At 43.9% G+C, this 22,444-nt stretch overlaps 1 protein-coding gene across 5 annotated transcripts in view; it reads left to right on the top strand.

Annotated features, from left to right (window-relative positions):
* The window catches only part of KIAA0040 (KIAA0040 ortholog), a 68,248-nt gene that overhangs the window by 30,351 nt on the left and 15,453 nt on the right, over window positions 1–22,444 (top strand). For 4 of the 5 annotated variants that reach the window (XM_077157075.1, XM_077157074.1, XM_077157078.1 and 1 more), the window contains one exon: window positions 3,096–3,693. In XM_077157075.1, coding sequence (XP_077013190.1) covers window positions 3,228–3,521 — 294 coding nt within the window. In that variant the 5' untranslated portion in view covers window positions 3,096–3,227 and the 3' untranslated portion in view covers window positions 3,522–3,693. Of the gene's footprint in view, window positions 1–3,095; window positions 3,694–10,846; window positions 10,949–22,444 lie in introns of those variants that run through there. The other variant, XM_077157076.1, reaches the window with a different exon arrangement.

The raw sequence follows: 22,444 nt of genomic DNA, 5'->3' as shown, positions 1-22,444 counted from the left end.
AGTTCTAGAAGTTTCTCTGCCTAAAAGGTCTGAATGTCATTTGCGCCCCCATTTCTCTGTCAAAACCCTTTCAGGGAGCCCCTCAAGTAGCTCCACCCTCATGAAAGTTGCTTTCATATTCCCCGAGGGCCTGACCCCCTTCTGTCTCCCTCCCTGGCTGAACTCAAGAGTGAGCCCCTGATGCACTTAAGCTCCCCACAGAACCCGTGCAGCATCTGGCACAGAATAATTTGTCAGCAAATGGTGTTGTTTGATTTTGAGTCGCAGAAATATTGTGCAGGCAGCACAGTACTGCGTGGTCCCAAGAAAGCTTACAGGTAGGATCGAACTAGAGAAAAGCACCCAAAGTCTTCTCTCACAGCGCAGTTGAAAAATCCTTCTCTGTGGGCCAGGAAACTACCAGGCCACACAAGGCTGAAGTGAAAGCAACGGTCACGCAAAGGGAGAAGGAAAATCCGGAAGTGGGACGAGGCTGTGAGGCTTCGGGTGGCTGCGCTGTGGGGCTAATGAGGGCCTGGAGGGTCATCTTTCTCTGAGGAGCCTGGTGGGCTTGGCGTTGGAGGGATCCATGTCCCCAGACCCTCAGAAGTGCTCGGCCAGAGCCTGCGGCAGCCGGATGTAACGTCTCTGACTGCTTTCCTTTGCTGCGTGTTATAATAGTTTGGGGCAGCCGTATGCTTTCCGTAAACCTCCACTCGGGCAGGACCTGTTTGTTTGTTTGTTTTAATTTTATGTATCTTCATGCATTTGGAAGTATCAAACAATGGGAAATAAACCTCTTTGCAGTCTTCACTGCAATAGGCTGGGATAAATGTTCAAGTCAATCTGAGAAATAGCCAAATAGTGTAAGATTCTGTAAATCTTGGGCTACTTGCCAAGAAAGGGGTAACTTCCACAAAAAGGAGTAGGAGGTTTGGGCGCAACATGCATAAACAGCTCAAATCTTGGGGATCTGGAGCCAGGGTCCCAGTGACGCCGGCCCAGCTGCTCACACACCTGGTGACCTGTGTCTCTTCAGCTGTAGGAAGGGGGGGATGTCTATTTCATAAGGTTGTAATGAAGGTCATATGAAGCTAATAGGTGTAAAGAGCCTAGACTGGTACGTGACATTAAATAAGTGCTTAATAAAAATTAGCTATTCTTGTTAGTGTCATCCTACAGCATTATTTGAGGCTCCAAATGCCACTGTAGTAGGTTTTCCATGATTGTATAAATAGGACCATAAGTGGGTGGAGCCCCAGGCCCAGGACCCGCCCATGGCAGGACCGAGGTCAGGTGGGGCTTGGGATAGGCCCATGGACACCAGGTACCTGGGACATTACACAGCATGTCATCCAAGGAATTAGACCTCCAAGGACAAGGGCTGTGGTACCACGTAGAGCAGACCGCCCAGGAGGGATTCCGCATTTGTGCTCCTGCGCAGGGCAGCAGAGCGAAGCCAGAACTAACCTTAACTTCGGGGCCCAGTGCCTGCAATGCCTCCCTCTATAGACACTGCACCCTCCTATTGCTTGTTTAAAAGATATGAGGCACATGAAATTATTAGGAAAGTATCACATGAAATACAAATATAAAAGCAGCATCTTTGTCATCTTTAGTTCCTGTGTTTGCTCAGCAGCCTTGAGAGAACCCTGGATCCACTGTCCAGAGATCTGGGCTTTCGTTGTGGCTCCTTGTGGTCTCAAACATGTCACCTCACTGCTCTGGGCCTCAGACTCTTCATCTGTAAGTGAGAGACATTGTCAGGATGATCCGTAAGGTGTCCAATCTGAAAATCAGTGACTCTTTGATCTATTTACAAAGACACACAAAGTTCCTGTGCTTCTGAACCCCCGAGCTGTGCCAAAAAGTTTAAAGTGTGATGGATCAAAATTCATTGAAAGCTATTTTCTTGTAATTCATAATTAGGTCCTCATTACTACTGAGATGTCTCCACTGCAGTCCAATGTTTTGCACCAAGAAAGTCTCTTAAATTTCCTTGAATCATTGTTAGTCTCAGAATCTCATACAGTACAAAACCCTGTGGATTCCAGCAACGAACTGGGCCTCTCTAACCTGTACACTGTGAGCTGCTTCCTAAGATATATGTGGAGACGTAGGGAGGGGAGAGGGGTGCAAAGGAAGAGGCACCTGCTGCGTCTCTGTACAGGCTTAGGCTGAGCTCAGGATGGGCGTGGACAGGCACCCAGGGACCCCACCCCATTAGTTTCCAGTCACCATCACTGAGCTGCTTGCGAGTTTCCCTCCTCACTGAGAAGAAAGGATGGGTAACGGGAACCAGCAAGGAAGGAGACTTGGAAATAAAAAACAGAGATGAGAGTGAGCTGGGAGAGAAAGGTAGAAAGCAGGCAGAACCAGTGAAGCAGGCAGAACCACAGAACCATCTCTCTCGGTTCTCCAAGCCCCCAGAGGAGAGGGTCCCTGGATGCTCAGCCTGCAGGAGGCCTTGTGAAGCGTGAAAGATCCCCTTTGGGCACAGTATGCTGCAAGGAGGGAGGAGATGTGGAGCAGAAAGTGCATGAAAGAGACAGTAATGAGGCAAGATGAGCACTGACAACCTCTTAGCCTAGGGGAGATCCAAGTCCCCTCCCACAGGCAGCAAGGATTGGATATTTCATCTTGTGCTTTTACTGAGTGGTGAAAATGCCTAGTTGTGTCATAGATAGTCAGGTACAGAGCTGCCCTATGGGAGTGTGTGTTTGACACCTGTCAGGTGAGCTGCAGTGGAGAAAAGACTGAGAACTGCTGTTGCAGAGGAACCAGAGAGCCAACCCCTAACCAGAACACTGACTGTACACTCTGATTCATTTGTCCAACAATTACTGAGCACCTACTCTGTGCCAGAGCTGATATGCTATTAATCTTTATATCCTGAGCCTGATGTAGTGTGTGTATATAGCAAGAATTCAATCAACAGTTCTTGACTGAATGCATGCGTTTTTCTCATTTATTGAGTCTCAGTACAGTTTCATTGAACATTTTGGCAATCTTTAATCCCTTTCCCTTTCCCAAGCCTGAAATCTGTGACGTTATTAAAAATCGTAGACCACTCCCGCTGCATTTCCCTTGAATTGTCTTTTTTTTCCTTTCTTTAGATGATATCAGGGGCATGCCCAAACCCAAAGCAGGAAGAAGAATAAATTATAAGCAGCAAGGCTGTGCTGTCTCAAGCCCAGGACTTGCTGATGAGCTGAGAGGTTCCTTTGGCCCCAGTCTAGCCAGGAGCCATGGAAAAAATCAGCTCCTTCTTTAACTCCATCTGGGACATCATCTCTGCCAAACACCAAGAGGGCATCTTCAACACCATCTGCCTGGGTGTCCTGCTGGGGCTGCCGCTGTTGGTGGTGCTCACTCTCCTCTTCATCTGTTGCCATTGCTGCTGCAGCCGGCTAAGCAAGAGTGGCCAACAGCCAGAGCGGAACAAGAGGAAGAAGAAAAAGAGGAAGGATGAAGAAGATCTCTGGATCTCTGCGCAGCCCAAGCTTCTCCAGTTGGAGAAGAGGCCGTCCCTGGCTGTCTAGTCACAGGCAGGAAGCACCCACCCTCTGGGGCCAAGCCCCCTTCCCACCACACAGAGGGTTGGGAGCAGGAGCCCCTGAAGTGACGGTCTCGTGTCCACAGAGTGACTACTAAACCAAGGCTCAAGCCTCAGACTGAGCATCCCAATGGAGGACACTCCCAGGGGAGCACATGGTCAGTTCCTGGCAGCTATGTGTCCAGTAGTGCTCTTTACTACAGACCCAGGCATGCGTGCCCCATAAGCAGATGCACAAAGAACATTTATCCACGCATCTTCTTGATCTGGCTCCCAAGTGTGTGCATGTGTGTGCGTGTACATACACACACTAATTCAGGTGCATGGGCAAGTATACTCCATTCATCAAATGGTCATTAAATAGCTACTTTGTGTAAGGCACTCTGCAAGGCAGTACATTATCTACTCTTGCAAAAATGTCTCATGGGAAGGCATGGCCAGATCCAAGCACACGTGATTAAAAATGGGCAAGGTCCCTGTGCACTGCTAATTCATATACCACTCAGGTTAGAGATGTATGTTTTCCTATTCCTATCCCTGCATAACCCTTTACTGGAAATACTCATATTTGGACATTCCAGCAACTTGGTACAGTCCCAGTCCCTGTGTCTATTTACAAAGACACACAAAGTTCCTGTGCTTCTGAACCCCCGAGCTGTGCCAAAAAGTTTAAAGTGTGATGGATCAAAATTCATTGAAAGCTATTTTCTTGTAATTCATAACAAGGTCCTCATTACTACTGAGATGTCTCCATTGCAGTCCAAACCTCTCTTTGAGATGCTGCCTCCAGAGCCATTTGGCAAGGTGTCCTTCCCCAAGCAAGGACAAACCAATCTTTGGCCATGACTGCTAGAAAGCTATGGAAACCTACTTGTTCTCTTCTGTGGGTTGCATTGGTGTACTGTGCTGTGTGTATTTTACAGATGAAACAAATAAGGAGATGCTATAACCTGAGCGTGGGACCTCCTGTGTTACCAAAGGTTTTCAGGGTGGAAGGAATTAAGACAGCCACCAGCACAGTTTCACAGAAAGCACACTGGAAGCGATTTCATAAGGTTGTAGTGAGTGCATGGTATGTTGCAAGTGGGGTGCAGAAGTAACAGTTTAACTGAAAGTAGGATGAAGCTATATGGAGGTTTGTTAATATTTATCTTGAAGCTCAGGCGAAGTGCCTTGCACACTGCTGGTACACAAAACTGTCAATGCTGTTGGATATGTGATGGTGTCAAAGGTAAACTTGGAATACCTCACCAGTTCCCACAAGTGGCCTTCTCCTCTAAGTGAGCCCACTCATTGCTGCAATGGATGAAAGTTAAGTATTGAATTCTTACGAGAGTACATACAGAAGCAAGAATCGGATTGCCATATGTGCACTGAGGTACATGGAGATGTAAACTTGGTTTACAGTACGTTAAGGAGAGCTTCTCTCCACTGGGTTGAGGTTGGGAGGCAGAGTTAATCCACTTACGTATGATGAACTCATTGGCATTTTGATTGTACTGATCAGATTATAAAGATGGACAATTCCCTTCATGGAGCAGGTTATAGTCTGAATATTCATTTGCATATCTGCAGGGTAGGCCCTTCTGAACAATAAGTGGCTAAACAGCTATTTAATTAATAAGGTGGCTAATTTATGATATTTATGGTAACAAAAAGTTAAATTCTGTAAGGTTAAGGTGATGGAAAGATGTACTCCATTGCTAACTTGGACTCCCTGGTACCCACCTGCCCGCTCAGTCTACTCGAGGCCTGTAGAGGGTGGGTGCCTGGTGCTACCTTTTCATCAGGGTCTAACAGGTGATTCTGAGAACCATAAATCAGGCCTGCCTATATTTTAGCACCAGTCATGGTCACCCTAAGTGGACCTAAATTCCCTGGGCACTCAGGCCACTCACCCATAAACCCTGTAGGCCAGAGAAAGAGGCACTCTGATTTCCCTGTCCCCTGCTCACAGGGAGGGCTTGTGATGGAGCATCTGGTTGTCCCCTACGCACCAAAGGATGACCAGTCCCCCCGCTCCCAATGCAGGTGCCTTCCCACACGTACTGCTGCCCACCAGACGAGGTGCTCCTCCATCTGCAACTCTTTTTGCCCCCAAAATGGGCAGCTTGGGAGAAACGTGAAGGCTGGCAGCAAGACTGGATGTCAGACACATCTAGGAGAGCGGACCAGGGGATCCGGGATTACGCAGGTACCGTGGCTGCCGTGGAAACTGGCTGCTAGTTTGAATTAAGACAGCAGTCAACTGTCTTGGCTTGCCAAGGCTTCTGTCTCCAGGTCCAGTGTCCCTGCTGTCTCCTAATTGAATGGACTGGCTCTAACTCCAGGCATGGAATCACCCAGAAACTCACTTCTCCGTGGCTTGCATAGCTAAGGACCCGGAAGATCCAGACCCCCAAGGGGTCTAACACAGTGCTGGGGACAACAGACCCTGACATTTTTGTTGAATAAATGGATGCATAAACAGAGCCTAAGGCAATTGTGTCAATGTCCACTCCCCTTTTGCCCCACTTTTATCCTCATGTGTCTCCCCATGTTTTATTCTCTTATTCCCTCTTTATACTGCACCACTCCAGTTTCATCTCTTTTCCTGCCCAGTTTTGCTCCTCTTTCCAAGCCTCTGACCCAGACCTACCACTGGCAACCAGTGGTACTTCAGGACTGGAACCAGTCTTGGCTCTTCTGGGAGGTTTTGAGCTAATGGGGGGACAAAAAGATAATCCATAAAGGGGAGGCTGCCTAAAGCAGCCAGCACTGGCTTGGGGAGAAGATGCCCCAGGCCCAGGATTTCTTCTAAACAGATTCAGCATATAGGGTCAGAAGAAGTCTTTTCCCCAGTGCTCAATGGGCTAGCTTTTTATTGGGTGGGGGGAAGGGGGAAGCGGGGTAGAGGTGGGGGAATAGGGCCATATGGAGAAAAGCAGTTCCCTTTCCAAGAAAAATATTAATGGTCAAAGTTGTGTTGTGTTTGTCAACATTTTCTTTTCTGTAAAATTTAAACACACAAAAGAACTTATTTAAATAAAATACGTGGAAAATAAAATGCCATTCCTGACCTCCTTACTTGCTGGAATCCTCAGCCTCTCGCAGACCTCACAAATGATGGAGGCACAGACTCCCTCTGGGTCAGCCAGGCCCAGCCCTCCCTGGGCTGCCTCCCCCTAGCGGGGTTCATGGGTTGGAGGGCCAGGAACACAGCCTTCTCACTACAGCCTGCAAAACACACAGCCGTGGAGGCCAGACCCCTCCAAGTTACCAGCTGCAGAAAAAACACACTGAAGTTCTCTGGCAATGCTTAGAGCTCTAACTTTCCCTTCAGTGAGGTTGATTAATGTCTCAAAAGAAAAATGGGAAAATAGCAATAACTGAGTAAAGGTAGACTTCTGAGTTAAATCTGCTGTGGGCAAGGGGAGGGATCAAAGCCTCTATGTTAGCTAGGGATGAATGTATGCACACACACATACATGTGCAAGTATGGATGGATGTGCATCTTTTTTTCAAGTCTTTCATAGATTTGCATTCTTTATGAAATGAAGTGATTTGGATGCCTCTGCCTCCTCTCTCGATGAGGCTGTGCCTGCCATTAAAGCAGAAACTGTCAAGCAGCGCTGTCAATAGAACCGAGAAAGATGGAAATGTCCTACATCTGCACTGCCCAGGGATACCATTAGCCATGTATAGCTACTTAATTAAAGTTAGGTTCAAGTTTCAGTGACTCAGCTCTATCGACCATATTTCGATGCTCAGCAGCCACCTGTGGCCAGTGGCTACCAGACTGGACAGCACGGTCCTAGAAGCTTAGGGGGGAGTGACCCGGCACGATGGCAAAACACTCGCGCTGACGGTGTTTTGACCAGGGCTGAGGAAAGAAGACTACAGCTTGGCTCATCCTCTGTCATATCCCTACAGGCTGCTATTTTTGAAATTTATTTATTCCTGGGCTCCCTTCCCTGTCGCCACATGCCCACAACAGCCGGAGTGCAGATGCACTTCATGCAGCTTCCTCTTCACTCCTGCAGGACGTTCCACAGTGTGCCGGGGCAGAGCAGGAACAATGCCCAGGAAGCCCCCTGGGCAGGGAGCGGCTGCCGAACACCTGAGGGGATGCCAGGCCAAGTGCCCTGGGCCCTACCTCCTAACCTCTGACTGACCCTTGGGGTGCCATCGTGATTTGGACGTCGCCAACAGCTCCCAACTCACCAGGGCGCTCTGCGCTGACCATCCCCCGCCCCCACCTCTGCACTTTGACCTTAGTGTTATTCTCAAGTTCAAAATCACAGGATTACAAGACTGAAAAGAGCCCCTACAGCACAGCTTTCTGCTTCTGTCACAGATTCAAAGGGATGTGTTCAAATACCAGGGGCAACTCCACATGGGGATGCTTCATCTGGGATAGCTGTGCATCCAGGCCCTTCTTGAAGCCATTTATTCATTTTCAACTGCCAGCTATCTGCCAGGCCCTCTAGAAAAGAGAGATACAAAGTTGTCCTTGAGAGACTCACAGCCTGAGGGAACTGACTAGCAAATAACAATTACAATACGATGTGATCATTGTTTCCTTAAAAGGAAGCTCCAGATGTGGGGGCCTGACACAGGGACAGGCTAGGGGAGAGATCCCCCAGAAGCTGTCTCAAGAGTTGGGTAGTAGCTAGGAAAAGGAAGAAACTGGGAAAGGAGGCTCCAGCAGAGGGATGAGAACCCGGAGGGGACTGCTGCATGACTCAGCTTGGGGCATCATTTGCATGGATTACCGTGTGAAAAGTGTGCTGGGGGGTGGGGGGTGGAGGGGCTGCAGGGACAGACAGATGGATGCTGGGCTGGGGTTCTGCTAGCTTCAACTCTCACTGGGTATGTTCCTTAGGCCAATGGCCAGTGAATTCATCTTGCCAATGCTACCTTATCTGTAAAGTAAAGCTAGTGATATTAACTATCTCAGAGGGCCAAGAGGATTAAATGAGATGATGCATATCAAGCATTTAGCACAGGGCCTGGCTTATTGGAAGCACTCAACAAACATTGGCTGTTATTAAGAGAAGAAGGAAAATCACAAGAGTTGTGCCCTAGAAGTCAAAGGGGAAGAAACTTTCAAGAAGAAATCAGCAGTCCATGGAGTCAATTGGTGCAGGCAGTTCAAATGAGATGGAGCTTGAAAATAATTCACATTTTCTCTTCTTCTTGGTGTCACGTGTTCCCTAATTTCACCGCACACTGTCTACAGTATTACCAGCACCACAAATTAAGGTCTCTTAATTTGCAGTATGTGGCTGGAGGTTGTGTAATTACCTCTCCCGCCTCTGCCTCTGCTTCTCCTTCTCCTCCAAGCAAGCCGTCCTAGGATGACAGTGCCACCGGGTGGCCAGATCAGGAAAGCACGTCCACCTTAGAACCGGTTTCTCTTAGAAAAATGCAGCCAGATGTCCGGTTCTCAAACTAAATGTGCAAAAGAGTCATCGGGCTTTTATATGAAATTCACAAATCTGTTGGGGAAGGGATCGCTCTGCTCATTTGGCAGATGAGGGATTTTTATCAAGCTGAGCCATAATTGTTACAAACATATTTTTGACGATGTGTTTCCCTATTTTGCACCCTTCAACACACAAGTCTTCCCCATCTGAGCAAAATCAGACCATATTGTAACTATTTTTCTATATTCCCAGCACTGTACCTTCATCCCCAGCCCTACTGGAATTAGCCTAATGGCTAATTAGCCTAGAATGTAACTGTCTTACTCACCATTTTGCCTTTCAGTACCTAGTGTACAGCCTGGTACATATGATCTGCTAAATAAATGTGTTGATTGGGGAAAAAAAAAGAAAAACAATTTCTAGGGTGTTTCTTAAAAGTGCAGATTGCTCATTCCCCTTCCCCACCCTCATTTGATTTAAATATAGGTTGGAGCCAGACAACCTGCACTTCTAACAAGCACTCAGATAAATAACTGCAGGTAGTCCCTAAACATGCTTTGAGAAATACTATGTAGATACTAAGAAAATAAGAGTTGTGTGGTCAAATTAGTTTGCAAAACATGGCCCAGCACATGACTTCCCCAACCCATCCCTTTGAGAGCCACAATGCATGTATCACATGCAAAGGTCTAAAAGGTACCTAATAAATTGATTTAGCACTAATCAACTCAAGGTTTTCTCAAAAAAAAAAACCCTATTTGACCAGGAAGTGTCCTTTTTTTAGCACATCTGGAAGACCAAGTGTTCTAGGGAACATAGTTTGGGAAATGCTACCATTGAGGACTCATGCATGCCCCGTGCTTCATCTGCTCTTGTCTTTTGCTGCTCACAGCTCAATTAATATCATCCCCAAGGAAACTCTTCCTGAAATGTATACAGATTCTCCCTTACCATCTCTAACTTTCCCACTCTTAACCGAATGCTTAAGGATGTCTTTCGCTTTCTCACATTTCCCTTTCTCTTTCTTCCATTTATGAACCATAATAATCCTGCTGGTGGACATGCGTAGCAAATACATCTTAGAGTTGCCTAGAAATGCACCTCTACCAAAGAAGACAAAGAAAAATCCACAGTTTTAAATGAAATTATAAAGAATAAAGACCCAAGGCCACTATCTTATGATTCCAGAAATGCTTTATAAGCCATAAAGAGCACCCACTTTCATTAACCCTTTTGATTCTTGCAGTAACCCAGTGCAGTGAGTAAATCAGGGACTGATATCATTCCTATTTTATAAATGAATGAAACGAGGCCCAGAGCTTCTGGGCACTGGGCATCATAGTCAGGGTCAAGCTCTTTGAGTCAGAAGCTTGCTTAATTCAATCAAGGGCTCTGCCTCTATGTCCTTAAATGCCCAAATGTCTCTTTCAGATGTTTCACAGCAAGCCTTGTCTGCCTCCTCCTCCGTCTCTATTAAACCTAATTTTCTTCACTTACCAAAATAATTGTTTTCATTCCGTTTTGTTTCCTCATTTTATTTAAATTACAACATAGCAATACTACTGTTTTCTATTTTTGCCATTATAAGTGCACTTGACTATGTTACAGAAAAAAAAAAACAGGATTTTATGGGCTAACCTAGGAATCTAACATCTTTATAGCATTAGAACTCTGAATGCAATCCTCCCCTAGAAACAACCGACTAAGAGAAGGACTCTGGGAGGTGAATTCATTCACAGCTTAGGAACTGCCCGAAGTCCCTTCCAGGGGGGGCCCCCTTCACCTTTCCTCATGCGACTCCCCCTTGCCCTACAACTCAGTCCAGCACACCAGATCTGGGGGCGGGGTCCAGGTCGCACAAGGAAATGTATTTCCCAGGTATCTATTTTGTGCATTTATCCAGCAGCAACAATGCCTGAACACCCACCAATCACAGGCTGGATGCTGAGCTTTGAACCCCACTAGATGACCCTCTATCACCCAGGAAGAAAGACAAATGGGGACGCCCTTTATGGAACAGAGAGAAGCGGCACCGAAACGAGAGGTTCCCGAAGTGGCAACACTGCCATCTGCTGGCCGGACTGGGTGCAACGGGCCTCTTGCACGCGGCCCCAGCCGCATGGCTCAGCTCTTTATTGATGCGATGCTCTCCATTTGCCCTATCAAGGGCTTAAGGTATGACCTGGAAATGTTTTTAGTGGAGGGCTTTCTCCAGCGAATGACTAAGCTTCGCAGAGAGCTTTTCAGTGTTTGTATTTGCTTTTCCTTCTGCCCTGCATTTCTCCTCTATTAGCTTTCCTCCTTGCAGACCTTTGCTCTCGCCACATGCCACACCTGGTCCTTTTCCTCCACGAAACTCCCTTGATCACAACTCCTTGAGTCATTCTTCCTTTCTCCCTGGCTCCTTCAGCATTTTTCGACTTTGTTAATCCGTGAGTCCCTGAGAAGCCTAAATTTAAAAACAGAGCTGTGGCCCTCATTTGGCAGATGGAAGCCCTGGGACTCTATTACCAGTGGGTGCTGCCATCAAGAACAACCAGCTACAAACTCTGCCATAGAAGGACTCCTCGTTGCCCCATACTCATTCTCCCCGGATCCTATTGCTTCTTCCTCCTGAATCTCTATCCAATCTTTGCCCTTCCCTTTCCCACCATTTCTGTCACAGACCAAGAAAATCTTTACCTCCTGCCTGAACCCCTGCAACAGCCCTTTACCTGTCTGCGGCTCTTCGTCCTTTCCCCAAAACTTCCCTTAACACCCTCCCCCACCTCAATCTCTATACTGAGCATCTCTAAAATCCCAAAGCCTGGCCATATCACTCCAAGGTTTAAAACCCTCTGAGTGTCCTCCACTGTCCACATTCTTTGGTCTTAGCAATGGTTCTCTCCCCTGGTTGCATGTCACCTGGGGGGGCTTTAAAAAAATCACAGAGCTCAGTACCCACCTGAGACCAACTGAACCTGAGTCTCAGGAGGACGGGCGGGGACATCTGTGCCTATAAAACTCCCCCATTGATTCTGATGGATATTGAGGGCTGAGAGCCACCCTACGAGCATGGCAAAGAAAGAAACCTTGCCCAGCTCTCCAGCTTGGCTCCCCACCAAGCCCTCCTCTCCCCACTAAGAATCACTGTCTCCCCCTCAAACTTTCTCATCTTTGCCATCTTTGCCAGGAGTTTCCTTTACGCCCTTCCTCCCTCCACTCCTCTTGTTTCTCCTCTGGAAAACCCAAGTGACATCCTCCCAGACCCAAGGCCGACCTCACATCCCAGGGAAGCATTTTCCAGCACCCCGGGCAGGATTAGTCACAAGCCCCCTCCCCCACCTCCGTTCTCAGAGCTCTGTCCCTACTCTTGCTGACTCACTACCCATTTTGCTGCTCTCTACCAGGATTTGTTCCCAAGGCTGTCTCCCCCATCACACTGCCAGCTTCTCAGGGGCAGGGGCAGGGGCTGTGTTTTGTTCATCACTAAGTTGCTAGAGTTTTGCACATAATAAGCAACAGCTCGAAAGCATTATCAAATTCAGATACCAAAGGGTGGTCTTTTTCTCTCCGCCCTCCTATCCCTTGCTTGAACCTGTCCCTTCTGTGACAGCTTGGGTTATCTCTGGTTTGTCCTAGAGGATAGAAAATGTCCTCGTAAGCTTCAGACACCTAACAGCTCATAACCTGGCCCTCAGAAAATTGCTTGACCCTGGAAAACAATTCTACCCAGAGTGGAGCCACCGGCTCTGGTCACGTTGAAATGAGGTTAGGCACAGAGGTGTAGAGCTGAAATGTTTTCCCCAGCCAGACAAATGCTCTTTGAAAATGAGCTTCCTTTTCTGCACCCAGTAGAACTTGAAGGGTCAGCTGAGGTTTTCTGCTGACAAACAACCCCATTGGGGCATTTGGTCCTGCTAGTGAAAGAATGCAAGAAGCCTCTCCAGTTTCCCACAAGTTCTCTTTCCGGCCCATGGTGGAGAAATGTTGAGATCGGTGAACTGGGAGCTGTGCACCTTGTGATCTGCTGCCATCACAGACTCATCCAGAGCAAAGACACCCCCACACCATAGCTGCTCAGTGTGGTCCCTCATCCTGCAGCAGCACCCAGCCCAGACCTGCTGAATCAGAACGTCTGGGCTTGTGGCCCAGAAATCTGTGTTTCAAAAAGCACATTAGAAGTTGAGAAGCAGTGCCCACATCCGCCACCCCTGGCTCTGAATCAGCCCCCAGGGTTTGATCCACTTTGCAAACCACGCACTTCTTTTCTAAAATGCCTGGATCCAATGGACAAGCATCAGGCTTCTGAATCGCCAAGCTGAGTGTGCAAGGCACACACAGCTCCATGGAACACAGTGGGAGGGGGTGCCCAGAGGGGACGTGGAACTGGGAAGCTTGGATGGAGAGACCCTTAAGACAGATAAGGAGATTAACCCAGGTTCAGACTTTAATAAAGTTGCATCACGACTCAATGAAATCTGTTTGGTCTCTGCAAAACTATCTCTGTCCCGACCCGCAGGACAGTCAACGGGGTCCGCCACCTGCTGAGGGAAGAATGGCTATGGGACAGAGAGATGCAAGAAGGACAGCAAGACAGGATTCTGATCAAGCTGCAAATTTTATTAAGCAAGCCGGGTGTATATATACCGACTTGGGGAGGGAAGTAGGATTTGTGGAGCATTATGATAGGAGGGAGTTCGCGCCGGCGGGAAGGGTTGGTTAGATGATTGGTGGGGAGTTCGCGCCCGCGGGAAGGTCCGGGCGGGAACCTATTTCCGTGAAGAACCTTGTTGTACTATATAGATGCCATTGCATCAGCCGGGGTGGCCATGTTGGCTCAATTGCCATCTTAGGTTAGCCTCTGGTCCCCAACATCTCCTCCCTTTGTTTTTCAAAAGGATGGAAGAAGAATGCTGATCGAGCATTCTTTTGGCATTAACCTTTGCTGGGGGAAGTAGAGGCCTCATTCCCCAAGTTGTTTGTGGCTCTGTTTTTCTGGGGAGGGGAATTTTTGCAGAGCAAACCCCTATGCAAATAAGGCATACTTCTCAAGGAGCTCGAAAATGGCCTTTAATTGTTTTGGCCCTCCTTTGCAGTGCTTTGCCTTGCACCCAGCGGTACCAATCATAGCATAAGCTAGAATCATACTTTCGAGTGGTATGCTGCTCCCGTAGGAGGGGGGGATTTACAGAGGGTAGATGTTTTCTTGGCCTTCCAGGGTCACGCCCTGGTCCTGAAGATGGAGCCTTTGGTAATGCACCTGAATGGGCCTCCCTAGGGCTGAATTAACTTGATCCTTTACAAGCTGGAGTATTTTCCTTATAATAGCAGGTGCAATAGATATTATAAGGAGTAGGGTTATTAAGGGGCCTAATATAGGGAGGAGGTAAGGGAGGATTCCGTTGAGTCCCCAGGAGGAGCCTCCTTGGGCTTCCGGATCACGTTTGTGGTTTGCAATTCCTTCCCTAAGTTTGGTCATTGAATCTTTAATTAAGCCAGAATGATCAGCATAAAAGCAACATTCCTCGCCTAATGCTGCACAAAGCCCTCCTTGTTTAAGGAAGAGCAGGTCTAGCCCTCTTCTATTTTGGAGAACTATTTCTGATAGGGACGTAAGGGACTTTTCAAGGTGGGTGATGGAAGTTTCAATACGGGTTAAGTCCTCGTCTATTGCAGCTCTTAGGCTGGAGAGGCTTTGTTGTTGGAGGGTGATTGAGGCGATACCGGTGCCTAGACCAGCAACACCAGTAGATGGATTCTTAGACTTCAGTCGTCTGTCAGCTTAGCCGTCGTTGAATAGGTTATAGCAGGGCTTGCTGGTTTATTAGTAGCTTCAGCTGTGCTGGAGAAAGAGAGAAAAATGCCTTTTCTCGGGGCAACCTTTTTGCCCTGAACAGATTGTTATTGTCTATTTGTTTTGTTAATCGCTCTGGTAACCATTTGTCTGAATCGAATTCCCTAGAATATATATACACTGATTCTCTGCCCCATATCAGGACCGGATCTGGTCCTCACCAAGTGTTATCCAATGGATCTTTCCAGAGGACCGTGGCGAATTGTGTTCAAATAGATCTAAAATAGGCCTGTGGGAGATTGCAAGGTAAAGAAAATAATAAAATCAACAGGATTTTTTAGATTTATTTGAACAAGCTGTCCTTTTTGAATGCATTGTTCAATTAATTGTAACTCTCGTTCAGCTGCAGCTGTTAACTGCCTTTTGCTTAATAAATCAGAATCTCCTTGTAAAATATCAAACAAGTTTTGTAATATATAATTAGGAATCCCTAAAGTGGCAGGTAGCAAAAATGAATGCAGAGTGTCAATAGCGACGTGTACCCATAACAAATGACCAGATTTTTTTAAATTGAATTCATTGGATTGATTTAAAAGGAATGCAGGAATGTGGATTCTTTATAATTGGTTGTGCATTTTTGCTAATTTTAAATTTATTGCATGCAGTTTTTATGGTATTTTCTCACAATAGTGGCCAAATTTCGGTTTGCTTACATGACGGGGCCCAGTTGGGTCCTCTGGGAACTGGCTAGGGACCAAGAGGAGCTTCCTGGGACCTAGATATCTTTATTAAAGTATACCTCTTTCTGGGGGGATAGCCAGTCCTCCCAGCTAGAGTGTACATTTTAACTATTTTTTACCAAGGTCATGTGATAGCAATATCAGTTGCATGTAATGGCAACATCAGGTGAACAAAAAAGACTCCACAAGTATATTTTTTCCTTGCATTCAACCCTCAAATCTGATCTGCTTCCAATATAAGCCATGGTTATTTTAGGATAAATTTAGCTTATACATATGTAGTTTATATAAAGATTGGACAAAGCCTTAAGATATTTTGGCTTAAAGGAATATAGGTTTTTATATGATTTGAATATGATTTAGCTAGTAATAGATTCATTTATAGTAATAGTACTTAGATTAATAGATTAAGCCACCTGGTTTAGGGCAAGAAAAGAAGCACTTTTTGCCAGTATAATGATACCCAGGAGAAAATCAGTATTTTTTATATAGATAACAACATGATAAAACTTAACATAAGTTATTTTGATAAAACACAGACTCTTTGCTTTCTAACTAATTATTTAGAATCTTTTTATATCTTTTCATTATAACAGGCTAAAAGTTCAAGAAAACATTGTCATTTTAGACTCATTAAATCTTTCTTGATTTTAACCATAATTTCTATTTTTACAAACCCTCAGCACTTATTATATTAGTTTAGGCTTTATTCCATATTCCATTATTCAAAAATAATGCGTAGGGGGCAATTTTTTGAATAATGACCCGATTTGTTACAATTAAAACAGGTGGGGCCGTTGTTTTAAGGGCGAGTTTGTAAGACAGTTAATATTGCTAGAGTATTAGGATTTATTCCGTTACAAAGTTTAATATAATTGGAGAGGTCACTGTTACGAGGGCGGATTGCCGCCTGACAGGCGGTGTTAGCATTTTCATAAGCGAGATGCTTGATAAAATCGTTTTCGCTTTCTTGATCACCAAGAATGCACTGGGCTGCGGTCTGTAGCCGACTGAGTTAGTCAGTATACGGCTCATTGGGGCCCTGAACTATTTTTGATAAAGAGGAGGTGAGAGGCCCTTTTTGAGGGAGTAGCCTCCATGCTTTAATGGCGGCGGACTGCACCTGGAGACCAAGTCCTCGGGGATATTGTGCTTGGGTAGAATTAAGATGATAAGGACTTGATCCTAGAAGCTTTTTTAACGACCAGGATTTTGTGCTGTCTTTTAAGACATTGCCTTCAGCATACTTTTTACACTGCTCCTCATAGTCTGCTTTCCATAGCAGGAAATCGCCACCTGATAGGGTGGCTCTGCCGAGCTGTGACCAATCATTTGGAGTGAGTTCCTTTTCGCTAATACTATCTAGCAAAGCCAGGGTGAAAGGGGCAGTTGCTCCATAATCATGTATGGCTTTTTTTAGTTCTTTCAAATATTTTAGATTAATCCTTTTGTATTTATTGATTCGGGGTGCTTCCTCCCGCTCGCAGCTATGCTCGCGGCTACATTTGGATTTTATTTCGTCCTCATCATTAGCTTTCTCACTCCCTTCCTCCTCACTGCTTTCCTGTTCAGACTGAGGCTCGGAAGCTTCTGACCTTGCCTTTTGCTGGCTAGGGAGGACCGGAAAAGTGTAGTGGGCACAGTGGGGGTTAGAGGGCTTATTTTGGTTAGTCATTAGAGAGAGAGAAGAGAGCGCCTGACTGGCGGTTTGCAGGGAGTTAAGGAGGTGATTATTTTGCAGTTGTTGTCGGTTAGCTCTGGCCTGTTCTTGGGCAAAGAGTTCATTAAAGGCATTGGCACTGTTTCTGAGCGTAGTGGCCGCTTCCTCCAAGGCTGTATATTGTGGCAGGAAGGGCGGAACTCGGGGCATTATAGGATAGCAATGGTGAGGAGGTTGTGGCGCACATGGCACATGGGGGGGGTCGGAAGGCTGGGAGGTTATTAAAAGCTGAGAGGGGTTTTTCGGCATAGGGAGTTTTATCTTCTTGGAGGTCAGTGTCATTTGGTATATCTATAGTGACAGAATTACATTCTGAGTGGGGTCTGGAGAGGGGACGTGCATTTTTTAAGGCATTTTCACCCTCTCTATAAAGCTTTAGTATTTCTTTTTTTTTTTATTAATTAAAAAAAGAATTAACAAAACAATTAGAAATCATTCCAATCTACATGTACAATCAGTAATTCTTAATAACATCACATAGTTGCATATTCATCATTTCTTAGTACATTTGCATCGATTTAGAAAAAGAAATAAAAAGACAACAGAATAAGAATTAAAACAATAATAGAAAGAAAAAGAAAAAAAAAAACCTATACCTCACATGCAGCTTCATTCAGTGTTTTAACATAATTGCATTACAATTGGGTAGTATTGTGCTGTCCATTTCTGAGTTTTTATATCTAGTCCCGTTGTACAGTCTGTATCCCTTCAACTCCAATTATCCCTTCTCTTTTTTTTTTTTTTAATTAACGGAAAAAAAGAAATTAACCCAACATTTAGATTCATACCATTCTACATATGCAATCATTAATTCTTAACATCATCACATAGATGCATGATCATCATTTCTTAGTACATATGCATTGGTTTAGAAGAACTAGCAACATAACCGAAAAAGATATAGAATGTTAATATAGAGAAAAAAATAAAAGTAATAATAGTAAAATCAAAACAAAACAAAACAAAACAAAACAAAAACCTATAGCTCAGATGCAGCTTCATTCAGTGTTTTAACATGATTACTTTACAATTAGGTATTATTGTGCTGTCCATTTTTGAGTTTTTGTATCTAGTCCTGTTACACCGTCTGTATCCCTTCAACTCCAATTGGCCATTATCTTACCCTGTTTCTACCTCCTGCTAGACTCTGTTATCAAGGACATATTCCAAATTTATTCTCGAATGTCTGTTCACATCAGTGGGACCATACAGTATTTGTCCTTTAGTTTTTGGCTAGACTCACTCAGCATAATGTTCTCTAGGTCCATCCATGTTATTACATGCTTCATAAGTTTATCCTGTCTTAAAGCTGCATAATATTCCATCGTATGTATATACCACAGTTTGTTTAGCCACTCTTCTGTTGATGGACATTTTGGCTGTTTCCATCTCTTTGCAATTGTAAATAACGCTGCTATAAACATTGGTGTGCAAATGTCCGTTTGTGCCTTTGCCCTTAAGTCCTTTGAGTATATTCCCAGCAATGGTATTGCTGGGTCGTATGGCAATTCTATATTCAGCTTTTTGAGGAACCGCCAAACTGCCTTCCACAGTGGTTGCACCATTTGACATTCCCACCAACAGTGGATAAGTGTGCCTCTTTCTCCGCATCCTCTCCAGCACTTGTCATTTTCTGTTTTGTTGATAATGGCCATTCTGGTGGGTGTGAGATGATATCTCATTGTGGTTTTGATTTGCATTTCTCTAATGGCCAGGGACGTTGAGCATCTTTTCATGTGCCTTTTGGCCATTTGTATTTCCTCTTCTGATAGGTGTCTGTTCAAGTCTTTTTCCCATTTTGTAATTGGGTTGGCTGTCTTTTTGTTGTTGAGATGAACAATCTCTTTATAAATTCTGGATACTAGACCTTTATCTGATAAATCATTTCCAAATATTATCTCCCATTGTGAAGGCTGTCTTTCTACTTTCTTGATGAAGTTCTTTGATGCACAAAAGTGTTTAATTTTGAGGAGTTCCCATTTATTTATTTCCTTCTTCAGTGCTCTTGCTTTAGGTTTAAGGTCCATAAAACCGCCTCCAGTTGTAAGATTCATAAGATATCTCCCTACATTTTCCTCTAACTGTTTTATGGTCTTAGACCTAATGTTTAGATCTTTGATCCATTTTGAGTTAACTTTTGTATAGGGTGTGAGAGATGGGTCTTCTTTCATTCTTTTGCATATGGATATCCAGTTCTCTAGGCACCATTTATTGAAGAGACTGCTCTGTCCCAGGTGAGTTGGCTTGACTGCCTTATCAAAGATCAAATGTCCATAGATGAGAGGGTCTATATCTGAGCACTCTATTCAATTCCATTGGTCGATATATCTATCTTTATGCCAATACCATGCTGTTTTGACCACTGTGGCTTCATAATATGCCTTAAAGTCAGGCAGCGCGAGACCTCCAGCTTCGTTTTTTTTCCTCAAGATGTTTTTAGCAATTCGGGGCACCCTGCCCTTCCAGATAAATTTGCTTATTGGTTTTTCTATTTCTGAAAAATAAGTTGTTGGGATTTTGATTGGTATTGCATTGAATCTGTAAATCAATTTAGGTAGGATTGACATCTTAACTATATTTAGTCTTCCAATCCATGAACACGGTATGCCCTTCCATCTATTTAGGTCTTCTGTGATTTCTTTTAGCAGTTTTTTGTAGTTTTCTTTATATAGGTTTTTTGTCTCTTTAGTTAAATTTATTCCTAGGTATTTTATTCTTTTAGTTGCAATTGTAAATGGGATTCGTTTCTTGATTTCCCCCTCAGCTTGTTCATTACTAGTGTATAGAAATGCTACAGATTTTTGAATGTTGATCTTGTAACCTGCTACTTTGCTGTACTCATTTATTAGCTCTAGTAGTTTTGTTGTGGATTTTTTCGGGTTTTCGACGTATAGTATCATATCGTCTGCAAACAGTGATAGTTTTACTTCTTCCTTTCCAATTTTGATGCCTTGTATTTCTTTTTCTTGTCTAATTGCTCTGGCTAGAACCTCCAACACAATGTTGAATAATAGTGGTGATAGTGGACATCCTTGTCTTGTTCCTGATCTTAGGGGGAAAGTTTTCAATTTTTCCCCATTGAGGATGATATTAGCTGTGGGTTTTTCATATATTCCCTCTATCATTTTAAGGAAGTTCCCTTGTATTCCTATCTTTTGAAGTGTTTTCAACAGGAAAGGATGTTGAATCTTGTCGAATGCCTTCTCTGCATCAATTGAGATGATCATGTGATTTTTCTGCTTTGATTTGTTGATATGGTATATTACATTAATTGATTTTCTTATGTTGAACCATCCTTGCATACCTGGGATGAATCCTACTTGGTCATGATGTATAATTCTTTTAATGTGTTGTTGGATACAATTTGCTAGAATTTTATTGAGGATTTTTGCATCTGTATTCATTAGAGAGATTGGTCTGTAGTTTTCTTTTTTTGTAATATCTTTGCCTGGTTTTGGTATGAGGGTGATGTTGGCTTCATAGAATGAATTAGGCAGTTTTCCCTCCACTTCGATTTTTTGAAGAGTTTGAGGAGAATTGGTACTAATTCTTTCTGGAACATTTGGTAGAATTCACATGTGAAGCCATCTGGTCCTGGACTTTTCTTTTTAGGAAGCTTTTGAATGACTATTTCAATTTCTTTACTTGTGATTGGTTTGTTGAGGTCATCTATGTCTTCTTGAGTCAAAGTTGGTTGTTCATGTCTTTCCAGGAACCCGTCCATTTCATCTAAATTGTTGTATTTATTAGCGTAAAGTTGTTCATAGTATCCTGTTATTACCTCCTTTATTTCTGTGAGGTCAGTAGTTATGTCTCCTCTTCCATTTCTGATCTTATTTATTTGCATCCTCTCTCTTCTTCTTTTTGTCAATCTTGATAGGGGCCCGTCAATCATTGATTTTCTCATAGAACCAACTTCTGGTCTTATTGATTTTCTCTACTGTTTTCATATTTTCAATTTCATTTATTTCTGCTCTGATCTTTGTTATTTCTTTCCTTTTGCTTGCTTTGGGATTTTTTTGCTGTTCTTTCTCCAGTTCTTCCAATTGAACAGTTAATTCCTGCATTTTTGCCTTTTCTTCTTTTCTGATATAGGCATTTAGGGCAATAAATTTCCCTCTTAGCACTGCCTTTGCTGCATCCCATAAGTTTTGATATGTTGTGTTTTCATTTTCATTTGCCTCGAGGTATTTACTAATTTCTCTTGCAATTTCTTCTTTGACCCACTCGTTGTTTAAGAGTGTGTTGTTGAGCCTCCACGTATTTGTGAATTTTCTGGCATTCCGCCTATTATTGATTTCCAACTTCATTCCTTTATGATCCGAGAAAGTGTTGTGTATGATTTCAATCTTTTTAAATTTGTTAAGACTTGCTTTGTGACCCAGCATATGGTCTATCTTTGAGAATGATCCATGAGCACTTGAGAAAAAGGTGTCTCCTGCTGTTGTGGGATGTAATGTCCTATAAATGTCTGTTAAGTCTAGCTCTTTTATAGTAATATTCAGATTCTCTATTTCTTTATTGATCCTCTGTCTAGATGTTCTGTCCATTGATGAGAGTGGGGAATTGAAGTCTCCAACTATTATGGTATATGTGTCTATTTCCCTTTTCAGTGTTTGCAGTGTATTCCTCATGTATTTTGGGGCATTCTGGTTCGGTGCATAAATATTTATGATTGTTATGTCTTCTTGTTTAATTGTTCCTTTTATTAGTATATAGTGTCCTTCTTTGTCTCTTTTAACTGTTTTACATTTGAAGTCTAACTTGTTGGATATTAGTATAGCCACTCCTGCTATTTTCTGGTTGTTATTTGCATGAAATATCTTTTCCCAACCTTTCACTTTCAACCTATGTTTATCTTTGGGTCTAAGATGTGTTTCCTGTAGACAGCATATAGAAGGATCCTGTTTTTTAATCCATTCTGCCAATCTATGTCTTTTGATTGGAGAATTCAGTCCATTAACATTTAGTGTTATTACTGTTTGGGTAATATTTTCCTCTGCCATTTTGCCTTTTGTATTATATATATCATATCTGACTTTCCTTCTTTCTACACTCTTCTCCATACCTCTCTCTTCTGTCTTTTCGGTTCTGACTCTAGTGCTCCCTTTAGTATTTCTTGCAGAGCTGGTCTCTTGGTCACAAATTCTCTCAGTGACTTTTTGTCTGAGAATGTTTTAATTTCTCCCTCATTTTTGAAGGACAATTTTGCTGGAATAGGAGTCTTGGTTGGCAGTTTTTCTCTTTTAGTAATTTAAATATATC

This window comes from Tamandua tetradactyla, chromosome 4 (assembly GCF_023851605.1).
Source record: "Tamandua tetradactyla isolate mTamTet1 chromosome 4, mTamTet1.pri, whole genome shotgun sequence".
Classification (NCBI taxonomy): Eukaryota; Metazoa; Chordata; class Mammalia; order Pilosa; family Myrmecophagidae; genus Tamandua; species Tamandua tetradactyla.
Note: the sequence above shows the minus strand (reverse complement) of the source record. Positions and strands in the feature narration are given on the sequence as shown.